We start from the raw sequence: 27,129 nt of genomic DNA, 5'->3' as shown, positions 1-27,129 counted from the left end.
TTCCCTGGCTGCTCTGAGAGAACACAAAACATGACACTGCTGGCCTGCCTGCAGACTTTTCAAACTTTATTTCCCACTTAAAACTTCATTGTAAAACTTGTCAAATAAACACGTCAAAACAAAATTAAAAACAAATTGTAGCTGACATCCAGGAATTGCAGCAATGTGTTGATAACAGCTCTTTTTCCATTACCAAGGAAAGAATTAATGTCCTTCACCTCTCAAGCCTCACTGGTGACTCCTGTTGTATTGATATATGCAGGCAGTGTTTTTATGCTTTTCTCTTAGCATCAGCAGATTCTCTACTAGAACACTGACCGATCACCACAACCATGTTTTAAAGACTGGAGGATGCAGAATGCTAGGGCAAACCAACTTCATGATCACATTAACATAAGCTCAGCTATATACACTTCAAATTGCAGTGCAGGATGAACACTGCATATCTAAATGGCTCATATATAAAATGTATAATTAAAGACTTACTTAAACATACACACTGTATTTATTAGATTCCTCTATGTTTAAGATACTGAGGACAATTTAACTGAATATAAAAGTTTAGTGAATTTGCTACTGTTCCATTATAGGACAATTAATAATGAGACTATGTCAACTTAAGTAGAATTTAATGGCTAAAGCTACCTTATGCACATCTATTAAACTAAGATGATTTTAAACTATTCCCTTAAATAATTTTTACATAAACAGATTTCTAAAGATGAACACAACACTCCTTTATAGGGAGTAGAGTTTTGTAAATATAAAGGATATGCAAAATACAGTATAAACTGCATGAGCTAACAGTAGCAAAAACACATTTTAATTAAAAAAAGTCAAAAACATATAAAAATATTAGCCTGAAATGGCAAATTTTCAAACACCAATCTGTGTAAAAATGTTTAAATAGTGATGTTATTCCAAAAATATATATTTTTTCTATTTGCAACAGTTTATAAAGGCAAACAGACACCTGCAATTGAGGTAGCAAAGCCAAATTCACAAACTTTGGATTATGAAAAATATCCTTTCTATGTTTTAATAGCATCTTTCATATAATATTAAATGAATTCTACTTATTTCAAAATGTTTAATTCACATGTATTACTTTACAAAACTTAATTTAAAATACTGCAAATGTTTGTTAAAAAGATACTTAGCCCTGAAAATTATTTCACATTCAAAATACTATACAGAAAAATCTGAAGTCACCATATATTACAGAAGGGCTATCTATTTACATATTCAAACGCAGTTTTCAAAGCTGAGGTTAAGCAAACCACTACTAATGGTCTTCATTAAACAGTGTCCACTAACAATCCTCCCTCTTCACAATTGACCAGAGGACCTTCACATCACGTAACTAGCAAATGTAACAGTGTTTTCATGTTAGAAAATGAATGACAAAATGAATCAAAAATTGAAAAGTCATCAAAAACCTTATAAAATCAATAGTATTCATTGCATTTGTAAGACTTTCCTGTTTTCAGATTTTTAAGGATTGAAAATTTCCTATTGGGATTCAAATTCTGATATCTTTATATTTTCCTTATGTTAATTATTATGATTTAATAAAAATAAAAATGGCTACATTAAAAGACTACTATTTGGCTCTATATATTCCTACCTCAAAAAGAAAAACATAAAGGTCCTGTCAGTGCAATGAAAGGTTCGTTTTGGATTTTTCCTTTTTTGTAAATGGAAGGCAGAATTGCAGAAGCATTCAGACAGTGCACTCGACCAGAATCAGTAAATAAACGGGAAGATACGGTAAGGGACGCGCCGACAGTACTTCTCCCAGGCCACGCCGTACTTCTTCTTGCACTGCTGTTCATCCCGTGCCTCTCGGTGCACCAGCAACATGGTGAAATAAATCACGTAGAAATAAGGCAGAATGTGACTAAAACCTGTGAGTAACAACAGTAAATAGTATTGGGTATTTTTATTTTCGCTACACAGTATTGTTTCCTGCCTTTCCCCAAATCCTCTAAAAACAGACTAAATGAGGAAAACACCTAAACCGGTTCATAAAATGCCACTGGTATGAAGCAGAAGGTAGGATTTGAATTAAAAGCTGTTCAGAGAAAAGTGATTCATCCATTCTCACAATCCTTCACAGTCAGGACATCTGTCCCTGTATTTAGAGCAAATCTCCCCGTGTGCTCCCCTCCAGTTCTTTGGGCAGCAGGACTGTCATCCAGCACCGCCAGGGCGGGGCAGGCACAAAACACAAACGAAACAGAATGTGTCTTGTCTTCTTAAGAACCAAAGTTCTTCAGAATCTGTATACACTTAGCCATGAATAAAAACTTAATTTCCACATATTCTGCTTAGAAAAAACCTACAAGGCACAATTTAAAACTTAAAATTCCACTTGCAGATGTTTTAGAGTAAAGCTTCAGGCTCTGAATCCCTAATTCCCTTCAGAAGCTGGAGGAATGAGGTGCCAGCACCCAGATGGGGAACGGGCAACCCCAACCTCTACCAGGTGACACCTAGACCCGATGAGGACACAGTACTCTGTAGGTGGCTGGAGAAGGAGCTGAACCAGTTCTCTTAAATGCTTACCACACGGAAGGGACCAGGCCAGGGCCATGATGAGATCACCCAAGTAATTGGGGTGGCGAACAAAGCCCCACCATCCAGAAACAAGAAGATTTTTTCCCGTTGAAGTATGAATGGTTTTTAAATCTATACAAAAATGAGAATACACTTTTAATGATCTCTAGACAAACAAAATCTTTATGTAGTGTAAATAATATAAATATAAACCAATACTTACGTGCAAGCTTTGGATCAGTGGGATTTTTCCGGAATGCATTTTTCTGGGAATTTGCACATCGGAAGATTACATATCCACAAACTGCAATTTTTTTAAAAATTTCATTTGTTAACAATTTAGATGTAATCTATATTTAAAAGCACATGAAAACTGACAACCAAGAATACTCAGCAAGGCTCTCGTTCAGATTTGATGGAGAAATCAAAAGCTTCACAGATAAAAAGCTAAAAGATTTCAGCACCACCAAACCAGCTTTACAACAAATGTTACAGGACCTTCTCTAGTCATCAAACCATAAGAAAAGAACAAAAATGAGAAAGGGGGGAAAAAAAGACCTACAAAAAGACTGCTTTGGCTGTCTGGGGTCTTTTGTGGTTCCTTATAAATTTTGGAATTGTTTGTTCTAGTTCTGAGAGGAATGTCGTGAGTATTCTGATGAGGGTTGCACTGGATCTGTGGGTTACTTTGGGTAGAATGGCCATTTTGATAATGTTGATTCTTCCAATCCAAGAGCAAAAGAAATCTTTCTATTTCTTTGTGTCATTTCGGTTTTTGGTGTATAGGTAACATCCTTGGTTAAGTTTAATTCTAGGTATTTTGATGTTTTTGATGTAATGGAAATGTTTATGCCAGTTATAAAATTCTGGTTTTTGCAGTGAAGAAAAAAGTGAATGAAGGGCCGCAAATGGCAAAATATCCTTCTTTCTTACGGGTGAGTTGTATTCCATTACATATATATATGCTGCATCTCCCATTATCTATTCAACTACTGATGTGCACTTAGGATGCTTCCATATCTTGACAATTGTAAATAATGTTGCTGTTAATAGCAGGGTGTGTGTATCTTTTTGAATTAATTCTTATTTTGTGATTGGCTTTTTATTCCTTTGACAACTATGTAAGTTTAAAAGCTAAAGCTCTAAATATTCTTAGAAACAATGAAGAGTACATATATGTAAATTTAAAAATATATGGGCAGTTAAAAAAAATGAGCTATCAAGGCATGAAAGACATGGAAGAAACTTAAAAGACAGATTACTAAATGAAAGAAGCTAGTCTGAGAAGGCTTCAAGCTATATAATTGCAACCAAATGACATTCTGGAAAAGGTACAGCTAGAGAAACAATAAAAAGATCACGGTTTCCAGGGGTTTGGGGGGAGGGAGGGAGGGATGAATAGATGGAGCACAAGGGATTTTTCGGGCAACGAAATTATTCTGTATGATACTATAGTAGTGGCTACATGTCATTATGCATTTGTCAAAACCCATGGAATGTACATCATCAAGAGTGAACCCTAATGTAAACTATGGACTTTGGTTGATAATGATGTACCCATGTTGGTTCATCGATTGTACCAAATATGCCACACTGATGAGGGATGTTGCAGGTAGGGGAGTATATACATGTGGGTGGGGAGGGCTATGTGTGAACTCTCTATTTTCTGCTCAATTCTGCTGTGATCCTGAAACTGCTCTTAAAAAGTAGTCTATTAATAAAAAAAAAATTAATTTTTAAAGAAGAATGGAAAAAATTTCATTTAACAATTTAGATATAATCTATATTTAAAAGCATATGTAATTTCACTAAGAAGATATTTCTTGATAAATTTGTGGTATAATTTATACAATGGAATACTACTCGGCCATAAAAAAGAATAAAATAATGCCATTTGCAGCAACATGGATGGACCTGGAGATCATCATTCTAAGTGAAGCCAGGAAGAGAAAGAAAATACCATATGATATCTCTTATATGTGGAATCTTAAAAAAAAAAAAAAAAAAAGACAAATGAACTTATTTACAAAACAGAAGCAGTCTCACAGACATAGAAAGCAAACTTATGGTTACCAGGGTGGGAAGGGATAAATTGGGAGTTCAAGATTTGCAGATACTAACTACTATATATAAAATAGATAAACAAGTTCATACTTTATAGCATAGGGAACTATATTCAATATCTTGTAGTAACTTATAATGAAAAAAGAATATGAAAACAAATATATGTATGTACATGGATGACTGAACTATTATGCTATACACCAGAAACTGACACAACATTGTAAACTGACTATACTTCAGTTTTTAAAAAAAGTTATTTCTGTGCTCTGAGGAAATTTCTAAAGTACCGAATAGCTTGATTTCTTAAAAACAGTTCAAAACCTCTCAATCTCAAGACGTCAAAAGAAGATGCGATCCTGATGTCTCATTATCACAGTGCTTTCATTATCCACCTGGGGAATACCCTGAAGGCAAAACTAACAGGTACAGTTACATCCATGAATAAAATCTGATGTAGCCCATGTTACAATCAAATCCATACTGGAATTCAGTATAATCAATCACCTTTTAGTTAGGGTATCTACCGGCCATAACGTGAACACTTTATTAATCAAACTGTAGCTCAAAGTCAGTCCCAGAACAACTTGCACATAAATACATGCCAAATCTCACTGCAAGCCTACAAATTGATAGCTTCACTTCAAATGTCAAAATTATAGGCCCTGACCCATCACTGACTATTAACTATTATATTGTCAGCCCTCAATAAAGTAGTAATAAATAACATTTTTAGCTCAACTGTAAAATATACATATCCTGTCTTGAATAACACACAGGCATGTGTTGGCCAACAATGAAACTAAATCTCAATTATAAATAATGGCTTGAATTTCTTCTACCATGGATACTAATTAGTGTAGCAAAACTAGCAATATTTGAAGTGCAGTGCTAATTTTCCCTGCCTTCCCTCTAGAGGATGTGCTTAATGAGCAGTGTAACAGAAGAAAAGCCATCCTGAGGCTAATCCACAACCGCCCAGCCAAATGCACTCTTCACTCCTGCCCTGACCCCACCCCGGCCCAGGTGTTCCCTCTGTCCGACTTGACCCTGTCTCCCCATCCCAGTTTTACCCACTACGATTCAGATCAAACACCTCATCCTCCAATAAGTTCACACTAAGACAAGAAGTTCTCTCTACCTTAAACTCCCAGCATATCTGGTCTGTAAATCCCTCTCACAGACTCTTCACACACCTCATACCAGTGTCTGAGTGTCTTATTTCTCCAGGTAGAGTGTAAGCTCTATGAAGGCAAGACCAATCTTCTTACTTTTTAAGATGCTACCAGAAAAAGCAGGCACTCAACAGAATAAGCATGAATCATTACTAAAACAGTAAAATTTTAAATCAACTTATTAATTTAAATTAAATTTAATAAATTTTAAAACTAAATGGTTTGTTTAAAATTATGTTTAAAGAACTACTAAAGAATCCATAGAAAGAAACATCCATTCTCTTTGCAAGATGCAAGGATCTTTTTATTACTCAACTCATCCATCACAGATTACTTCAAACTTGAGCTAATCATGGGCATTTAAAAGGTCATGCTATAAATCTGGAGATAACAGGGCACAACAGACTCAGGAAATAATATTTAATACACAGAGCCTGAAATTAATACTCACGTTTCAGAGCAATGATTAGAGAAGCCACTGGCCAAGACAGTTCATTTGGATGATGGACCAAATAAAAGGCTTGCAAGCTATAGCCGAATGGAACCCACACTAAATCTCCAAAAGCCAGCATGAACCCAAATCCATCATGGATAATGTCCATGGTTGTCAATAATGCTTCCTATAAGGGTATAGAGAGGAGAAAAAATTTTTAAGTTGGGGGAGAAAAGCTTCTATGTTTAAAGTATTGAAATAAAGTACAAGTTTACAGTCAAATTTATAAAGGGAAGGCACACCAACCAAAACCATTTAAAGGTGGGAGTGGGGCCCTGGTTCCTCGGCGTGCGCATCACACTAAGTCATTCTGCTTCATCTCCTGTCGCTCTGCCCTCTCGCTCCACAGTCCTTAAACTACAGGCCCCCTCTGCCCGGAACACCCTTCTCCCACTTCAGCTGAAGCCTGCCCTGTGCTGCCTTCCCCGACCCTCCCCGTACACGAGGCACTTCTCAGGCGCCCCACCCGTGGGAGCCCAGAGCAGTCGTGTGACCGCACTGTAACTAAGTGGCTCTCTCCACTGGAAGAAAAGGTAGAAGACAGGGAACATGTGTTTCCACCTGTCGCCCCTCCGCTGAGCACACATGCACCAACCTAATTTCTGGTCACGATCTGGCTTTTCATGTCACTTTTCTGTGTTACTCGGCAACATGGGAAACGGCCTGCTTTACCACTCAGGGTAAATTAGGAAGTGAACGCACTCTCTTGTGGATCTGGTCAGCATGAGCCAGCAGCCAGGTCCCCTTGGACCCAGATACCTGCAGGCCCAACTCCAGAAAGTGGAGACCACCAAGGTCAAAACTCAGGAGGTCCAGCCCAAGGACATCTCTAACCTGCCTCTGACTCCACTTCACACCAGCCACTAGAAAAATTAGCAAGTATAAGCTCTGCTGAAGTATCAGTGTTCTAGGTAAAGAAAAAGAGTGATGTCTCCAAAGAGCATTTTTTTCCAGAAAGAAAGCAAAAAGACGATGGAACAGAAGAATGGATGTCATAACCTCTGGGCCCTATGGCTCACACTCTGGTCCAGAGTGCCTATGTGTACACACGTAGGCTCTGAGACCTGCAAGCTGACTTCCTGGGCCAAAACGGGATAAAGGTGATAAAAAGACAGCAGCGGGTAAAAAAGCAGACCAATGATAACAACAAGGGCACAAAGTGGGCAGGGAGTGAGGGGACAGGATACAAAGAGCTGGTGCCAGGCAGGGGCAGGACCCTTGGTTCCTGGGACCTCAAGGGATTTGCAGCTCAGATGGCAGAGCTCAGAGGAAGGGCCATTCATATTTAAATTAGTATTCACAGTTTAAGGTGTGGCACATTAACACACAGAGGAATTTCTATCATCTAGCCTAATAAGAAAATTATTATCTATGAATTGCCCAGAAATGTGCCAGATACTAAAGAAAACCATAAAATCAAGTCTGTTCTTCAAGAAGCTTACTATAACCTGGCCGAGATTCTGATAACATATTAAAAAAAAAAAAACAATCCACTCTAATCCACTATCTCTGGTGAAAAATTGCCTTAAGAGTTTTACCTTAAGATATATTTTCTATGAACAGAAGTCAATGTTTGTCTAAACCTCTAGAAAATATGAATTTCTAAGTCACTTAAAAAGTGACTACCACTATATGACAGAAAGCTAGATGGGAGAATCACTAATCATGGCCAAGCCATCAGATAGGAGGTTAAAAAAAAAAATCTGAGGTGATAAAGCAACAGAGAAGTATCATCTGACTTATAAAATGCAATCTACCACCTTCTTAGGAGCTATTTATTACATACTAGCAAAAAGACCGGTAACTGGTAAGACTAAGTGCACTTACAAGAGTTGGGTTTTTGTTTGTAAATTTCAAAGGCAGATTTAATTCTGAGTAGTCAGAATTGTCGGAGGACTCTTCTCAGACGCTCTCACCATCTCTAGAGCTTCCAGGGCTCAGCCCAGGTTTGTGTTAGGTGGTAAGAGCTCAACAAGAATCCGAGTGTGGCTACTTGTACTTGAGGTCTGCTCACCTCAATGAGGTCCTCATCTTCTCCCCAAGAAAAGGAAGATTATCGACCTATCAGTATCAAGTTCTCAAGGTCGTTACAACTAAATATGACCAAATACTAGTTTTTTAAAAATGCCTTAAAGGAGATGGACCGTCTCTCAAAATGTCAGTAGACTGCCATGAAAACTTGTTTAGGAACATAATGTAGGGCTGCCAATTTTGTTTTTAAAAATTGAAAGAAAACTCAACTCGGAGTTTGGAGGAGATGATTACAAAGATAACAGTAAATATGATTAACAAAACAGTTGTAAAATAGGCCCAAGGAAGAAACTATTTTCAAGAGGAATATATTTAGTTGAGAGAGATTAGCAAACATTTACTAGTCTTCAGGTAGCAGAAAACACTGATGATGTATCAACGTATGAGAAACACCATGTATTAGGAATTTAGTTTTATTTAGATGGTTGCCTCAGTGTATTATGATTTGTGATTTTATATCCATCTTATTAGAGCTATTCCTTGTATTCTGAAACACCAACAATAAAACATCTCCCCTATTATTTAAGAACTAGTTGCCCCTTGACAAGCCAAAAAAACACTATCCTAATTTGATAATCTGCCCATCCATTTTCATCTGATTGAATAACTAAGAAATTGTTTTATTTATATGTATCGGTCACACTCACAAAGCCAAGATCCACAGACCTTAAATATTTAGCACCTGAAAAAGCAGCTAATATACATGGACGTATCACCAAATTCCTAGACGCCTAGCATCTGTCAGCGCTCACTGTGTGTCAGTTCAATGAGTCACATGGCCTAACATCTCCTTTAATCCATCACAAGCCGTGGAGGCAGGTTACATTCTCCTCATTTTTTGTGTAAGAAGCTGAGGCTCCGAGAAGTCAGGTCACTCACCCACACTCAATGTTGTCTGACTCCAAGGCTCTTAAAATGAATTACCTCATTCCAGAGAGCGTCCACCACGTAAAAGAGCTGGAAACTGTTGACCAAAATCATTGCTAAGGATGGAACAGCACGACCCTGTACCTTCATCTCAGCCAAAAGCATCACCAGGTTAATGACCACCTGAAATAAAAGGGGCAAAAATAGTTTCTAGGGACAGAGAGAGTAACTTCCTAGCTGAGAAGGCCACAGGTGCCACCTTAGCAAGCAGCCACCATCAGTGATAAGACATACCAACCTCATGAATCCCTTGATATAACACACTGAGGACACTTCTCCGTGGAGCTCTTGCCAGAGATGCATAACTCACTCCAGTCATGAGAAAACACTGGACTAACCCAAACTGAGGGACCCTCTCACAAAATAACTGACTAGTACCCTTCAAAAGTGTCAAGGTCATGAAAGACAAGGAAAGACTAAGCCACTACTGCAGACTAGAGGGGACTAAGGCCAAATAACAAGAAAATGTGCCATGGGACTCTGAGGAGGATCCTGGAGCAAGGAAACTCCAAAGGTGGAAAACTGGTGAAACTCAAATTAGGTCTGTGGATTTAATTAATAATACCGTAACAATGTTAATTTGCTGGGGTTTTTTTTAATTGTTGTTAATAATTATGCTATGGTTCTGCCAGACGTTAACATTGGGGAAAGTGGTATGAAGGAACTCTATTTTTACAACTCTCATACAAGTCTAAAATTAGGTCAAAATACATTTTTTTCTTAATAAATTCATCTACATTATTATTTTCCTACATGAACATAAACTGATACAATCAAAATAAAACAAACCCTTTTAATGTCTAATAACCTGTAACAGGGCATCTTAACCCTCTGGACTGTATATACAGAAAGAAAATATTTTAAGTAGACAGATTTATGGAAAGCTGTAATTATTCCTAAAAACATACCACCCACAAGCTTACTTTAAAACTGTCTACAATTCTTTCTAAATGAAAGACTAATTTGTACTACTGAACTGAAATTTTTAAAAAGTTTTAAAAAGGCATACCCATCCAATCAGTCCGGGGCGCAGTTCACAAAAGTATTTGAGATCAAAAGTACCAATCCGAGGATTTAACTCACGGCCAATGAAGAAATCATAGATGGCATTTCCTAAGAAGGGAAAAGTTCTTATCCAGACGGTATTCCAAACCCAATTATGAGGCTTTACAATTGCACTGTTGTCTACTATCCAGGGCACAATTCAGTCACCCCCAGGAGCCTTGCAAACAGCCAGCGAGGGAAGGCATGGTGGTGAGAGCCAAGAGGGACCACAAGGATGTGGGGACAGGGGAAGCTGATCCTATCTGGAAACATCCATGCTGCTACAAGCATGGGGCCCTTTAAGGCCAGAGTCCTGGGTTTTAAGGGAATTGGAGCTTTTTTTTAAATGTAGACTCACAATTTTTAAAATATGCAACTTAATTTTTTTTTTGGTGCTTTAAATACTTTAGGTTAGAATCAACCAATTTCTAATTTCTATTATTTGTTGTTTGTTTTTTTAAAAGATGTTTACTATTCAGAACAAAAAATAGTATTTGTCATTATTGTTATGCTACTCATGTTACTAAAATGCTGTAAGTTCTTAAAACGTCTTATTGTCAGCAAGTGACTAAAATAGGAAGAAATGAATAGGGAAGTATGAGGGAAAAAAAATCAAATAAATTTTCTTCCTTTTATCTTTAAATTTTTTCTTCATCTTTTCTCCCCCCCCTACTTCTCTTGATCTCCCATAAACTAAAGCTAAAAGAGCCTAGAAACGGCTGCTAGGGGACCAGGGGCCATGCTCCTGGGACGCGTGTGTGGGCCCCGTGCTCTAACACCGCTCACCAGAGCTGGCCGGCGACAGGTCATCCTGGGGCGCTTTCAAAGCCCTGGCGTAGAGATAAACACTCAGGACCACAGAAAAAACAGTGGCTGCCAGGGCAAACTGAAGGAAGTGACTGTACACATAACAAAGCTCTACGTCCCAGAAGACAGATGCTCCAGTGAGTGCAGATGTCAGGATAAAAGCATAGAATCCTTAAAAAAAAGGGGAGGGGGAGGGGGAAAAATTAATGTTAACCCAGTGTTCATGTGAGAGTTATACCATTATAAAACAATGCAATGTTATTTCATTATTCGGGCTAAATACACACAAATATGTGAACAAGCAGGACCGCTGAGGTTAGTAGCCTTCACTGTAGATGTCATTATCTCTCACACAATTTTTCAAATATTTTAACATACTTAAGTTATTCGTTTTCATTGTGAACAGTCATCTGTTTTTAATTTAAGAGAAAGCTGAAAAGAAGTGCACAGAAAGTCACTGCTGAAGAGCTGAAAAGAACCTCAAAATTCACATAATCCAAACCCTCAGGCCCAAAGTCAAATGGCTAATTATTGACAGAGCTGGGCCAAACACATTTTAAAGTCTTTAGGGCAATCTTGGTGGTTATAAATCATAAATTTTTTTACCTGAAATAATTTATCACTACGGGTTTCAAATGATCCTGGTCATATTCTGCCTCCCAAACACAGATCTCAAGACCCTGCCCTTAAAGAAGAGGTCACAACACAAATGCCCCCCATGGCCAGGCAGGCAGCTGCGAGGATGTCAGGGAGGGACTGTGGGGCCAGAGACATTCATTCCAAAGTAAAAAGCACCCACGAGGACCCACAAGAGGAACTCCTGTTCTGAGCCAGCCCTGCTACACCTAATAGACAGGGGCTGAGTGTACTGTTGGCTTTTTTTTTGACTCAAGAAATAGTCTTGCTTTCAGGCACTGAGTACCTCCAGAATCTGTTCTCTGAGTAAGTCGTCCAGTTTTATGTGAATAAAAACAGTCAAACACAGAAAAGAGGTAGATGTTACTTACAAAAGAATTCTAAAATCAAAGCTTTTGTAAAGTAAAATGGTCATCTCTAATTTATTATTTAAATCCACATTTTCCACATACCAGGTTTACTCCAAAGAGTAACTTCCAACTTTTTCGACTTTTTAACTTCTTAAAATATTCATTTAACTCTCATAAAATTTATGAATATGAAAGAAAAGGACTGGTAGAGAAAGCAGTGTCTTGCTCTCTGGCCTACGTGGATGAAATTACTCAAAACGTCTTAGGGCTCTCCTTAGTTTACGATGGCACAATCCCGTAATGAGAAATCTCTTAACAGCAGGACCAGTAACCAGATGAGGAAATTTTAAGAAGGATCAGACTAGCCCAGCCACTGCCTGCTCCTCCAGCAGCTCCAAGTCCGGGAACTACTGGGCTCAGTCTCAGAGGGAGCCTCACTCACCCTCAAAGGGAAGCGAAAACAGAAAAGAAAAGCACTTAGAACAGAAGTAAATGGGTACCTAGAGAGAAGCCCACAGAACATGAGTATCATGGACCTGATGGCGAAAACCCCATCTCTCCCCAGACTCGGCCTCACTGGGGTCGCAAGGCACACAAGACAGGGTGTGTCAGAGATTCTAAAGCTGGTTCCAGCAGCAAGGAATCTGGTAAAAGTAAACAGAATATCTGACAGTTGCAGCAAATAAGTGTTAAGCAGGGGTCAGGGACTGAGCTAGCTTCAAGTTTTACACACTTGGCACAAAAAGCAGAGGCATCAAAAATATCTTTGGCTTCCCTTTTAGAGCCCAGTAGAGTGATTTCAGAGACAGTGGATGCTAGGTTAAGTCACTGAAAAAGTACCCAAAGTTAGAAAGGTGAGAATTGATAGGATATCAAAAAGGCCAAAGATTAAAATTTATAATGTAATTCCCAAGAAAATGAAAACAGTCTACTCAATCCAGTTAAAATGGAAAAACCTTTTAAGGATAACTACACTATATACATATTTCTTAAAAGCAAGTTAACTGTACTTTATCAAAGTTGGCAAAGTTGGACTGATCTCTTACTCAGCACACACTCTACCGTCGGAGGTCCCAGATCAAGAGGGACAATGTCTGCCCACTTCCCGAGATGCTCAGGGCTCCTATCCACAGCGCCTCCTACAGGCCAGCCACTTCCCTAGCACCAAGGGGACACAGGCACGTCCCAGCCCACAAGCTGCCTTCTAGTGAGGAGACCCCAAAGGTCAGACAAGTACACTGATGTCAGGAAGGCCTGTCGTAGAGGAAAATAAAGCAGCGTAAAGGAAAGGAAGGGACTTGAGCACTTCTCTGAGCAGAGATGTGACAAGGATGAAGCCGCGGCCATCTGACATTTGGGGGGGGAAGTTTTCTAGGCAAAAGCACTGAGAATACAGCCTAGAGACAGCCCCGAGGCCAGTGGCTGGAGCAAATGAGCAAGGGCTCCCGAGGGTGGGAGTGGCCAGGAAGCCCACATCAGTGCAGGACTTCCTGGGCCGTGGGAATGACTCAGGATGATAAAATACATAGACAAAATTGCTTCAGTGAGTGATAAATGCCACTAAGAAAATAGAACCGGAGAGTGAGAAAGTGAGGGGCTACGTTACTTTACATGGCACAATTTTTACATATTGGCTGCAGGTGTGAGCAGTTTCTCTGCGTGCCCTTCGGACTACGGAGAGAGAATTTACCATTTACTGCTCTGGTGTAATCGGCTTTGACAGTTTAAAGAGTACAATACCCAAAAGTCTGAGCTATCAAGTTACTGATTTGAGTCTTTAAAGAAAAAAAAAATCACCATTTAATCTGTACTTGAGTCTTCTTCCATCAGTGAGAGGTGTTCCTTCTACAACCTTAAAAGAAAAGGTTTGTTTTTAATTTTAAAGTTTAAAAAGCACACTTTACCATGATATATATGTCTTGTAATATCACTTACATTTCAACATGCCCAAGAAGGATCATCTTTTAGTAGGAAAATTCAGTAACAAGTTTCAGAAATCTTCATGGCATACCCTTTGATGAAGGAATTCCACCTTCAGGAATTTATCCCAAATGTAAATCTAGTGGATGACTTCTCAGTGTACTGAGACTATGGCAATAGCCACCCTCTCCCAACCATCCACGTCTCACCACAAGACTAAATGTGCTTTCAAAAACTTGTATTATCTAGTCAATCCCTAGCTCAAAGCTCTTCAGTGACTCCCCAGTGCTTACAGAACAGAATACAACTCCACTGTCTTACATTTGTGCTGTCCTTTCAATGGGGTTCAACCCCACTTACCCAATCTGCTATGGCCCATGTGCTTCTGATGACATGTATTCATACACTCCCTTGCTCTGCTATTTATACATACATGCTCACCTAGGTATTCAATATTTCACATGATTCTTTTATCTCCAATAAGAGACAGAGGGCACTTCCTGGATCAGACCATTTCTTCTCTTCATTGGATCACCCACAGCATACCCGTACAAAAGGTACTCAAGAAACACATGACTTGAATGGGACGAGTTAAAATAGAAAAGTCCATTTGCCCAATGCAGCTACATTTTATTCCCCAAAATAACTATTCAGAAATGTGGCAATTCATTATAAACTGTAAAATACTAACATGGTATCATTTGTCTTGGGCTAAACTACTTTACCCTTTCATTAGCTATGAAAGGGAACCTAGGGAAAATGTAGTATTTGTTTACAGATTAGCAAAACCGCACATGCTAATTTCAAATGATCTCTATCTAGTAAAGGTATCTAACAACTACTGTGTTGGGTTTTAGTCTGTGAAGAAAAAAAAAGATATATATAGGGGGAAGGTAATAGTTCAGTGGTAGAGAGCATGCTTAGCATGCATGAGGTCCAGAGTCCAATCCCTAGTACCTCTACTTTAAAAAATACATATGTATATTTTAACCATCAAAACTGCTTTTCTCAATAAATATTGTCTAGTTTGAACTAGCTTTACCTAAGTTTATCTGAATTTGTGACTTTTACTCTAGAGCCTTCTCATAAAAACACCTGAAGGTTCACATTACTCAAAATTCTCTCTAGAGACAATAATGTCATGGTGAGGTTCCAAAGTATTGAAAGTCTGCAGCTCTGTCCTCCTGTCATTTGCCACATTTGCCGCTCCTAGTAAAACTGATCCTTTGGTTTACAGCTGGCAAACTTGCAAAGCCCTAAGAATAAGATCTTTAAATGAATTATTTATTGATTAGGGAATCTTGTGTTCCAAATAAACTATTTTACTGAAAGAAGAAAAAACTACTTAGCAATGAGGACAAATTTTAAAGACATTGCCTGAATTTTAAAAGAACATTAAATGTTCCTGACAACAAATTTCTGAAAGAGATGAAAACTGGAAACTCACCATATTAAAAAAAAAAAAAAAAAGTTAAAAGATACGGACTAAAGTCCACTGAGCTCAGTAGCTTATCAGCTGATAATTTAAAATTCTACATCTGAAATGACATATACTAAGAAGGAATTTTTCCCCCCAATAACCTCTATCATGAGTCACGATATTTTGCAGAATAGCGTATCCTTTTCTATTTGGTTTGGAAAGGCACACAAGAACCCTCAATCAGATTCTTAAAGTTCTGCTTAGTAAGCAAGTGTTACAGATACAAGAGTAAAGGCTTATTAACAAACTGCAACTAAGTTAAGTTTGGGCAGTTATGACCAAGGACAGCTTTTAACCTTAAAACTACTATAAATGTCTATGTAAACACGGGAGCGAAGGGAAGAAAGTCTCATAAAACTATACACACCAACAAAACCTTACCTTCCCAACTGGTAGTAAGTAGAACAGAGCCTGAAGGAAAAACCAGAGGAGGTAGACCCCAAACACTCTGGTTTCCCATAACTCATACAAAGCTGGCAGAGGCGGCGGGAAATTCAGAAGGCTGGGCTCTCTCTGTTTACACAACAACAGCAGCAGGAAGAGGAAGGCAGGCAGGCCAAGCATGATGAGAAAAACACCTGCAAACCATCAGTGAACATTCAAGGCTCTAATTTCAATCCAGGTTGTTCTGTTTTATTTTTTTCAAGAATCACTTGGGTTTCTAAGGTCAGAACTCAAGTCTGGCGAGCTGCTTGAAACTAGTTCCTAATGCATCAAGAGAAAGTCCTAACCAATCTCTACCTGTCACATCCTGTAGGAAAGCAACCACAGGCATCAAAGTAGTAAAACCGCAGATGTCCAGCACTGAACAGCTAAATCCCACCTCGGAAACCAAGCTCTGAAATGTTTAAAATGCAACCACTTATGGGAACAAACATGCTGAAACTCCAGCAAACTGAAGACTGGAACATCTATAAATTATTGGTCTAATCTTTAAAAAGACAGAAACTTTATATCCCTAAGTTTCTAACACTTAAAATAGTATCACATTCATGTAATACGTGTGCAGACTTTTAAGTGATGCTGGACACCATCTTTAACAGATAAGCTAGCCAAGAGTTATAACTTACAGAATACAAAGTAGTTAAGCCATGCAGGATTTTGAACCAGCTGAACAAGAAGCACTTTTTTTTTTTTTTTTTTAACTAGCTCTTAAAATCTCACCAGCTCCACCCACTTAATAACTCCAAGCCTCTGAATGCTTTAGATCTTTGACCCTCATAAACAGCCCACCTAACAGGTAGGGGAGACACCATGACCTCCCTAGACACATGCAGCTTATTTCCACTGCTACTGCCAAGCCTGGGCTGTCACCTCCAGTCTAATTATTAACAGATTTTCCAGTCACTTATCCTTCACCAGCCTTCCCACTTACAACTCTCACACTAACCTTCCTTTTGTCACTTCTTTGCTCAAAATCTATTGACAGATTGCTAAAAGTCTTCAATGCAGCCACAATGGCACCCTTATCCTCAAAAATGCTCCACTCAGGCCTTCGCACCTGCTGTTCCTTCTAACTAAAAACTCTTCCCCAGGCTCCCCCCTGGCTCATTAGCTGGCCTGCTTCAGATTTCTTCAGAGAAAGCCTTTCCTGTTCACTTTATAGCAACCACTGCTCACATACCCTGTCTGCCCTCCCTTAGCCGGTTCTGATGCCTACCAGGTACTCCTCCAAACTCTAACTTCTTTGGCTGTTGGCCTGCCGCTTCAAAGGTCCTCAACGATGTAGGTCCTTTTGTAACAAACTTTTCTTCCTTAGAATCCAGTTCTTTTAATTTGCTCTCTTCTCTTCTTGGACGAAGGCTGTACTGTGTAGATAGATAACTACTTTCTTGTGACAACGGGAATTTTTCCTATTTAAAAAGTAAAAAGTATTAAATATCTGTAGTCAATAAATATCATGAGTGCTACCACATTAAGTAATCCAGCGTCTCAATACAGTCATATACTAATAAGAATAAATTTGGTAAATTATATTCAGTCTTAATTGAAGGATAGAATTTTAGAAAAGATAGTAAGAAAAATTATGGTTTCCAAAGTCTTCTTTAGAGAAAGTGACTTTAACAAAGAAAACAATTACCTGAGATGAGAAAGACACCGTTTGGGCCTGTATGTTCGCTTGCGCCTGCGTGTTCGCTTGCGCCTGCGTGTTCGCTTGCGCCTGCGTGTCCCTGCGCGGTATGTCATTCCGCTCTCTGTGCTCAGGCTCCCCATTGTATCTGCTGATGCTGTTTCCAAATGGCTTCTAAATTGAAAAATATGAAACATTTTAACCATAAGAATGGTAACTTAATAAAAATGAACATGATGGTAAAAATTTACTATTTGAAACCACGCAATAAAACAAACTCAAGAGTTTCACAGCCTTAATGCTAAAGAATTTCAGCCTACTTTTATTAAAAATGAAATGGAATAAAATTAACTAGAATTTTCCAATATTCAAAATCTTTCCCAATCTTGGATCTTTAAACAAAAGTAGACCAAATCTTATCATTTCACTGTTCAATAACAAATGCTCCAAAAATATTTTCTATGAGGCAGATAAAGTTAAAATTGATAAATTCATTAATTGACTTAAAAAAGAGGAAAAGACATTCACTGCCCCAAAATAGCTAATAATGAGAAATTAAGAAATAGTGGGCAGAATATAAAACTAAAAAAAAAAAAAAATAGTGGGTATTTATGGAGTATTACTAGTAGTAACCTACAAACTGCCTATTTTCTGAGTTTCATCTATCTGCCTCATTTTTATTTAACCTTGAATTTTCTCTCCCTTAGTCTCTTTTCTTGAATGCTCATTCTCTTCAAGCAGTGGAGGGAGGGAATTTCTTATCAACTGTACAGAGGAAGTAATTTAGCTTACAGAACAATATCTAGGCAATGCATGGCTGAAATCTGTAACTTTGCTCCTTTAAAGTCACTGACAAATTACAACACTAATAAACCAATAGGAGGAAAACAAATTTAAAAAGGCAAGTACCCTCTGGGAAGCCAACTGGCAAAAGACAGCATTAATGTAGCGTAAAGTTCTAGTTCAAATCAAGGTCTAATGGAGCTGTGATTAGCATTCAACATATACTTAAGTTTACCAAAGTGCCAGTGAGCTACTTAGCAGCAGTCTCACCTAAAACCTGCATTCTGTTTTCCAAATGTCCAATATATAATCCATAGCAACCACAAATGCAATCCTGTAACACAGCCAGTCAGCTGACCCTAAACTGTACTGACTGCTAATTGACAGGATACTCGCACAGTGAGGCAAAGTATCACAAAGACCACAATTAGGAGTCAAAAAGAACAAGCATAATGTGATGTCAGAGCTACATGTAGCCTAAGGTATCACCCCATCCTCAACTCAGAAATGGGTCCACGGTGAGCCCGGGGCTCGAATGGTGAGGAGCAAAGCCAGTCTGTGGCTCTTGGGTCACTAGGACTATAAGGAGGTTACACTGCAAAAACATAGCGGTCACTAAAAGCTAAAAGTCAAATGCGACAGAAAGCATACAGCATCTATTCTTTAACCTGAGTCACCTGACTAGTAAAGACGGCCACTAACAGAATGTTCAGACTCACCAGTAATTATTAGTTAAAATGGTGAGTTGAAAATCTCTGATAATCAGATTGGCCCAAAGAAGAAAAAATTATTATTACACTCAGAATGAGAAAATGGTCATTCATACTCTCCTCATACTGCTATAAGCTTTCTTGAAGCAATAATGTACTAAAAGCCTCAAATCTGCTCTATCCATCTGACCTAGCAGCTCCACTTTTAAGAATTTATCCTAAGGATGTTGTGTAAGAATATTTGTTTATAATAATGAAAACTTAGAAAGAAAAAAAGCTAAACATCTTTCAGTAAGGGAATTAACAATTACATTACCTCTGTATGATTTATGATATATCTAAACAATACCGTACAACAAAAGTGAGGTTGAAAATGTAACATAGCAGGTTATTCCCATTATCTTAAAATTTAAAAATCTGACTCAAAACGCTATGTGCATAATCCAATTTATTAAAAATTGGTGTGCATTTTATCCAGAAGAGGTAATGTTAAGTGAATTCAAAAATTACCTTTATTCTTTTTATTTATAATTTCTATTCGGTCTACTGTCTAAAATATTCATTGTGCAAGGTGCTACAGGCCCTGCACTCCCTGATATTTCCAAACTTGAACCTTGAAAGTAATTCTATTAATAGTCTCATCTTTGAATATAGAAAAAGCAATCAACTATGATAGTAAGAAAGCAAGAATATGGTTTTTTGTTGTTTTTTTTTTAATGGAGGTACTGCGGATTGAACCCGGGACCCTGGGCATGCTAAGCACACCCTCTACCACTGAGCTACACCCACCCCCCAAGAATGTTTTTATGACAGTTATGTCTCGTTACTTAACACATGAACATTTATACACTATAAAAAAAACGTACTCCGTTCAATCTATAATCTACATCTATTTCAAATTTAAACATTGTTTTTTTTAACCACAATATTAAACAGCACTCTTACAACTTAAAAATACTCTTTTTCATGGTATTTAAAAGCATTAAACCTTCTATTCTTCCAAACATTCATTTTTTTAAGTAATCTTCCAAAGTCATTCCCTTTGGTTTGACATTTCACTGACATTTTAACTTGCAAATAACTTGAGAACATACACACACAAAGGGGAAGACATGTTCTGGGTGGACTAAACACTGTAAAAGGGCGGAGATCGCCCAAGACACGCACCAGTACCAGCGGAGTCAGTTTAACTTCCAGTATTTCCTTCCTTGCTTCCTTAATGTCAACCTGGTGCGAAGCAGAGGCGGATCGGCGGGAACCTTTAAGGAGCCGGCCAGGGGACCTCGAGCGAGACCTTGAACGGCTCCCTCGGCGTCTGGAGGGAGAACTGGAAGTTGAGCCACTTTTCCTTTGCCTGAAGGAGGTTAAAGGCTGGAGGGGGAGGAGAAGGCAGAGCTTCACCAAAAGCCGTAATGCACACAGGCAGGCAGACCTGCACTACAGGAGGGCAGCAGAGGCAGTGATTGGCACCGCTGACTCTAAAACCATCCCGGGATCGCAGGGGACCTGAGCATCTATCAGAGACCAGTGACAAATGCGCCATTAGTGACCCATCTCTCCTGAGACCAATGCAGCCTTTCCACTCCTCATTCTTCTTTGAAGGTATTGTCATGAAATGAATGTCCTAAACAAATTAGCTGTACATTTTCCCAGTAACACACACAAGAAGAGTTACAATTAACATTGATTAAAACTGAGGTGATGGGACAAAAGAAATCAGCACACAAACAATAACAAGAAAAGTAGTCCCACAGTTTCACTCTGAGCAAAACACAGTCAGATCTTGAGAACAAGTACAAGTCTGGATTACTTCGCAGTTTTCACTCTGCCCTCACCTACTCCCAGTGTTTCCAGAGATCCAGACCTGAGGAAGGCAAACCACCCCAGGCCAAATCCTTCCCACCATGTTGGTGTGGCCCAGGAGCTAAGAACGGCTTTGCAGTTTTCAAATGATTGCAAACAAAATCAAAAAGAAAAATGAAACTTGGTGGCATGTGAGAATTATCTGAAATTCAGATTCCAGTGTCCATGAATAAAATCTTATCGGAACACAACCACGCCCGTCCTTCCAGAGTGCCCAGAGCTGCTCTCACACTGCACGAACTATATGGCCAGTAAGCCTAAGATATTTCTAGTCTGTCCCTTTATTCAAAAACGTTGCGACCCCTGGTCTAGAGCACTCAAACTGTGGTCCACAGGCTGTGGGCTCAAGAACTATTTGTTCCCGATCTGCAACAAGGAATGAAATTGAGAAGAGGTGGGTAGAAATTTTCATAGCATTTGGACAAACTAATTTTATGTCTGTTAAATCTGACATTAAAAAGTTAGGGCTTTTATTTTCTGTTTTTTTAATCTGTCTAGTAACTCATTTTTATGGTATTTTACATAAGTACTTATACACTACAGATAAGATCTTTTCAAGCTCAGGTCCTCAGCAGACAGACTGAGAAGCCCAGGAACTCAAATCTCCTGATTAAATCATGGGCGTTCGGGATGAAGCCCAAACCCCTCCAGTTCTAGTTCCTGCTCAGCCCTCCCCTGGCCCTCACCCACACACCCTTTTGGGACTTGGCCGTCTATGTCCCCGACCTTAAGCCTTCGGCATGATGCTCACTGTGGAAGCCCCCCAACCCTCACCCATCACCCGAGTTTTTCCCCTCTGTCCTTATCACTCAGCTCTGAAAGCCATTCCCAAAACCCTGTGCCCTTCCCTAACCTTGATGTGCTCCAGGACCACCTGCAACAAATGATCACAGAATGACAGAGTGTATTAGACCAGGGGGAGGATGGATGTAAGTGTCCGACTTCTCCAGCAGACTAGGATAGAAGCTTCTTAGGAACAGGGAACCGTGCCTCACTCAGACATTCCCAGAGCCAAACACAGGACCTGACCCAAAGCAGGAGCGTGACCCTGTGCCTCCAAAGAGAGCCAGACCTGACTGTTCTACACTTAAAAACCACACCTACAGTGATTTCCCAATTATTATAAATATATTCCGTAAACCAAAGAGCACTTACCTTAATATCACTCTCTTTCAGTTCCAGTTCAGTTCCGTCTTTGTATTTTACAGTATAAAGCTGGGACCTGCTGTCGTAGCTCAGAATTTCTACTTCATAATAAAGGGAACTCCCAGGCCAGCGACCTCTTACCACTTCACCATCGGCAAATTTCCTACTTGGCATTTTTGAAAATCAGTCTGAATAGTTTAAAAAAAAAATGGGATCAGTGCATACACACTTACATTTGTCTTTTTTCATAGACTGAACACTAAAATACAACTTACCAAAATTTTTAACTGGTCAAGACTTTAGGGACAGAAAAACCTCTAGAGGAGAAGCTATACAACTTCTGTTTCAAAGGTGAGAAAACTGAGGCTTAAGGATGTTCACTGTTTTGTCTAAGGGCATAAAAACAGAGTCAGGACACAGAGGTGGTTCTTTCTGCTACACGGAACCTCACTGGGAATCACTTATACAGCCACTGTGGTGCAGGTAAGTGGCACTAAGGATTAATTATGACAAAACACAAAGTCTGCACTTAGCAAAATGCTACCCACTGACAGCGGCTATACTTCTTTAATTAACAAGGCACAATCTCACAAAGGACACACATTTTCTGATTTATAAATGTACATTTGAGGGGGACATGTTCCAAGGCTCCCAGGCATTCCTCAGTGGATGCCTGAAATCCTGTGATACAACACAGAACCCTATGTATATACTCTGTTTTTTCCTATACATACATAACAATGCTAAAGTTTAACTTATAAATTAGGTGCATAAGAGGTTACCAATAACTAAAAATAGAACAAATATAAAACAATTATAACACTATGCTATAATAAAAGCTTTGTGAATGTGGTCAGTCTCTCTCTCAAAATACCTAATTGCACAAATTTAATGCTTTTTCCATCTTAACTAAGCACTTAATCACACACTAAAACTTTTGCAGTGTGAGGTGCAACAGCAAAGCTAGCACAGGTTTCTTTTTCCTTCATCACAATTTCATGGATAGAATACTTGCTCTTACTGTAAATCTTAGCATCCTCAGCATATGATTTTTTTCCCTTTCCTTATTAAGTTGAGAATTTTCACCTTTTCACTTAAAGGAAGCACTTTATGGCCTCTCTTTGGCATATCTGAATTGCCAGCATCACTACTCTCGCACCTTGGGGCCATTATTAAGTAAAATAAGGGTCACTCGAACACACGCACTGCAATACCTTGACAGCCCATCTGATAACCAGGACGGCTACTAAGCGACTAATGGGCTGGACACGCTGGACAGAGGGATGATTCACATCCCAGGCTGGACAGAGAGGGTCAGCACAAGCATTCTTCATGCTACCCAGAATGGTGCACAATTTAACACTCGTAAATTTATTTCTGGAATCTTCCATTTAATATTACTGAACCACAGGTGACCACAGGTAAGTAAAACCTCAGAAAGCCAAACAGTGGATAAGGGGGGGAGGACTGTAGTCTTATAAAGGCTTCAAAAATATATCTAATTTGTAATAAATTACCTTTATTAAAAAAACAATAAACTATGAAACAGGCCAGGAAAATAAAGGATGTATAACTAACATTACTATAACCTACCAACAGGGAGAAAAATAATTCTAAGTCTATAGTGAATAGCGAATTTGAGGTTTTCACAAAGCTTTGAAGTCTTACAGCTAAAGTCCCAAGCGCACACCAAGTAACTCAGCCAACTACAGCCCTGGGCCAGCACCCCAGCCCTTTTCTCTCAAGCCTACAGCAGACATCGACCCCCAGTTAGAACATTCCTTTCCACTGAACCAAAACAGGGCCCATGAGGGTTTGTATAAACAACACTCTAAGAAGCCACAAGCAAACTGCAGGAATTGCCACTTACATGAGGCCTGTTTGCCACCTTTTTTCAAACACTAACTGATTGCTGGGTGCTCCCCCAAGCAGATTCACGTTCCCAAAGGACAAAACAGAATGTCTCTAACACCAGTGAAATTAGCAGGGCTGAGTCTAAGAAGCAGACAGCAGGACAGAAAAATCTCTCCTTAAATCACCTTCATCTCACCAACTAAGCAATTTCCAAAATATCATCTGGGCATGTAAATATACATTCCTCCCCCAGCCTCTGCCAAGAGCTGATTACACAACAATAATAACATTGAAGAATTTTTGAAGACGCTCCCAGGTTAAGAAAGGAGAAAGTTAAATCACCCCTCCTGAGAAAAAGTCTTTCCCAAGCACATTTCTTCACTGCTAATCACCTGAGAAAAAGTTTAACAAGCTTCACTTGTTTAGATAGATAGTCACTAAGGTCAGTAGATGAAAGAAAACCCAAAGGCTTATCTGGTGATTAGAGGATGTCACTCAATTTACACATTAGTGAAGAGAGTGCTTCTTTCCAGACCTACCTGAGATAGCATCACTGGGGTAATGAAAGGGTTTGGACTTGGAGTGTGGGGAGAGGAGCCCAGGAGTTCTAGGGATAAGGTCACATATGGCTGAGGAGTCATGGTGAGGGGAACTTAGGAAGCAGGGGACAGTGGACACCTTGAGACCCAGAGGAGGGGCACAAAAAAGGAAGGTGACAACAGCAAGTTTTGCCTATTTCAACACTGAGCTAGCTCTGGGCCTCCAAACACAGAAAGAGGAAGGAAATGTGCCCTCCTCTCTTCTCTTGTGCCCCCTCCTCCTCCTCGGACCCCCTAAAACCAAACCACTGTTATTAATACCAGTTCTCTGACATTGGTCAACCAGGGTTGGAAGAAGACAGTTACATCTTTCTCCACGAAGGTGCCTTTCAAGTTTCAAATCACTCTTTATAAACTTTTGAAACACAGTCCCTCAGGACGTAGGGACCACCTGGGTTTTTTAAAAGGTCCTTGAGCAGAGTCTGTACCTTTTTGAAAATGTATTTCTTGGCATCTTTCTGTTGTACCTATGACACACCACAGACATAGCATCTGTGCACAGGTCAATGCCATCGAGGTCATTCCATTATCAATTAAATATCTGAGGTTAAACAAAGTAAGATATCTGGTAGTTAGATCTCTAAACTTAATTTTAAAAAAAAAATTAAGAATTGGGACTCTACAGTGCTCTTTCATGTGGTGGTTGAAAAAGAAAAAGGAACAAGCCAGGAGACCACTATCTTACACACAGACGTTCCCAAATGTGAAACCACCATCATATGTGCACCCCCCACTTTCCACAAGAGCCACACACAACTGTCACACAGCACCTCACATCCTAATCCTGCCGGAGTGTATCAGCCAGGTGGGACAGAAAAGCCCCAGGACATTTGTGCATGTCATCATGCACTCACCTAATGGAGTCAAAACACATTAGGCTAGGCCTCCCTAGGAAGGGATGTTTCAGCCAAGAATGTTCGCAAAGAAAAATTTTGTTTACTGAACACAGTATCTTCATTGCCTATTAGCAGTGGAAACATGGGGACCCTCAGGCTTTTCTCTACAAGCCACAGGCTTGCTAACTCCAGTGTCAATTGGCACTGGAATCCTCACACATTTCAGCTCCAATATGTTACTGTTTATCAACACAACAGAATGTGCTATACTGTGCTGATCACAGTGTTACAAGGGCCTTTGGTCATCTTTCCTTCACTTTTCCAAATCAGTCTAAATGTGACAGATAAAGGGAAGCTCAGATGAAGTGTAACACACACCTGCGCCCAAGGCTGGCCTTCCAGGCAAAATGCAAACAGGACCCCTTGGCCTACCTTCCAACTCCGCCACAGGATGCAAAAGAAATCCCACCTTCCTGGCTGTAGAGGCAGGATGACCTGACTTTTCCTCTAAGTAGTGTAAAGAACTGAAGGTAATAACAATTTCCCTCCTACTCACTCTTTTCTCTCCTCCCTAGCGAGTTCTCAGAAACTAAACTTAAACTAGACTTGCAACCCAGTCTAAATTAGCTCCCCCCACCATCCTTTCCTCCACAGCAGGTGCTACAAAATGTAATTAATTACAGATTTGCACATGTTTGTTTGCAAGGTCCCTAAAGGCTGGGACCAGGAGTGTGGGTCTAGCTGGGCTCTGGCCGCGTGCATAACCCTCATACAGCAGGCGAGCAAGCACACTCACTCCAGGCTGGTGAACCCTTGGGTCGCCCACGCGCTGTCCAATGTAGCTACTGGATCGTTCTGTGAGTATCCACAGCATGACTCCCGACCAGACTGTACAATCATTTTGGTGAACTGCCCGTCAACAGGCCCTCTGCAGTCAAGCGTTTACTAAATGTCCCTTACAAATGTCAGAAGGTGTCATTATGAAGTAATTTTTTATGCCTTAAAAACGGGAAAAAAACAGGATCGAGCTTTAGCAGGAGCACGCAAAGCTGCCTAACTATCCGTTCTTTGTGCAGAAACACGGGGCGAAGGAATGCAACACAGGCAGTCAGCACTGGAGAGTCGCCAAACCGAGATGGCCACGACCCTAAAAGGCCGGTGACAACCAGCGCAAATTAAAGTCAGTCTTGCAACCCCACTTCCCCGTCTGCCAGGCTGCCGCGCCTTTTCTGCCTCCCCACGAGCAGCGCCCGCCAAGGCACCCGCTAATCTGTCAAAAAGGCTCTCGGAGAGGGCGGGTGCTGCAGGGCGGGGACAAACGGGCCGGGGAGGGTCTCCCACCCACAAACCCTCCCCAGTCAACACCATTTTACTCCGACGCGGCGCGTCCAAAATGGAGGGAAATGTCCGCAGTTTAAGACCACAGCTCCATTTCCGCAGCTGGCCGGGCCGGGCGCAGGTCGAGCCTCGCCAGCAGCGGCCAGGACCGACCCGGATGAGGGGAAAACGAGGCCTCGGTGCCAGGCCCGGTACCCCCGGGCCCACCCGCCGCGCCCGCCTCGCGGGCCTCCCCCCTCGGCCCCTCGAAGACCGTGCCGCGGGGAGTGGGGCGGGGGTCGGGGCGCTCACCTGCTCCAGGCTCTGGCGGGAACACAAACGGCTCCGAGAGAAACTCGGAGCAGCAACCCGGCGGCAGTCCGGCGCGCGCGACACTACCCCTCCCCGCTCTCGCTCTCGCGCCCGGCGGCCCCGAAGCCCGGGCGCGCGCGCGCGCCTCCCCGGCC

At 40.3% G+C, this 27,129-nt stretch overlaps 1 protein-coding gene across 1 annotated transcript; it reads right to left on the bottom strand.

Moving 5' to 3' along the window:
• Positions 1-45: 45 nt before the first annotated feature.
• Positions 46-27,129, bottom strand: LBR (lamin B receptor). The gene is made up of 14 exons (XM_032466610.1): positions 26,975-27,129; positions 22,066-22,244; positions 20,215-20,418; positions 17,564-17,728; positions 17,144-17,336; positions 15,865-16,061; positions 13,881-13,935; positions 11,077-11,268; positions 10,256-10,359; positions 9,244-9,369; positions 6,247-6,415; positions 2,783-2,863; positions 2,569-2,691; positions 46-1,907 (listed from the first exon to the last, which is right to left on the bottom strand). Exons 2-14 carry the CDS (start codon positions 22,228-22,230, stop codon positions 1,747-1,749), a joined length of 1,935 nt encoding a protein of 644 aa, XP_032322501.1. The 5' UTR covers positions 22,231-22,244; positions 26,975-27,129; the 3' UTR covers positions 46-1,746.

The sequence above is a fragment of the Camelus ferus genome, chromosome 23 (assembly GCF_009834535.1).
Source record: "Camelus ferus isolate YT-003-E chromosome 23, BCGSAC_Cfer_1.0, whole genome shotgun sequence".
Classification (NCBI taxonomy): Eukaryota; Metazoa; Chordata; class Mammalia; order Artiodactyla; family Camelidae; genus Camelus; species Camelus ferus.
The sequence above is the reverse complement of the archived record's forward strand: the minus strand, read 5'-3'. Positions and strand labels throughout refer to the sequence as shown.

Coding starts and splice junctions, on each gene's coding strand:
- LBR (XM_032466610.1), bottom strand. CDS start 22,230: ATGCCAAGTAGGAAATTTGCCGATGGTGAAGTGGTAAGAGGTCGCTGG. Junction 16,062..17,143: donor AGAGTTTGGAGGAGTACCTG/GTAGGCATCAGA, acceptor GATGGTTTGCAG/GTGTTTTTCTCATCATGCTT. Junction 1,908..2,568: donor GGCCTGGTCCCTTCCGTGTG/GTAAGCATTTAA, acceptor TGTTACTCACAG/GTTTTAGTCACATTCTGCCT.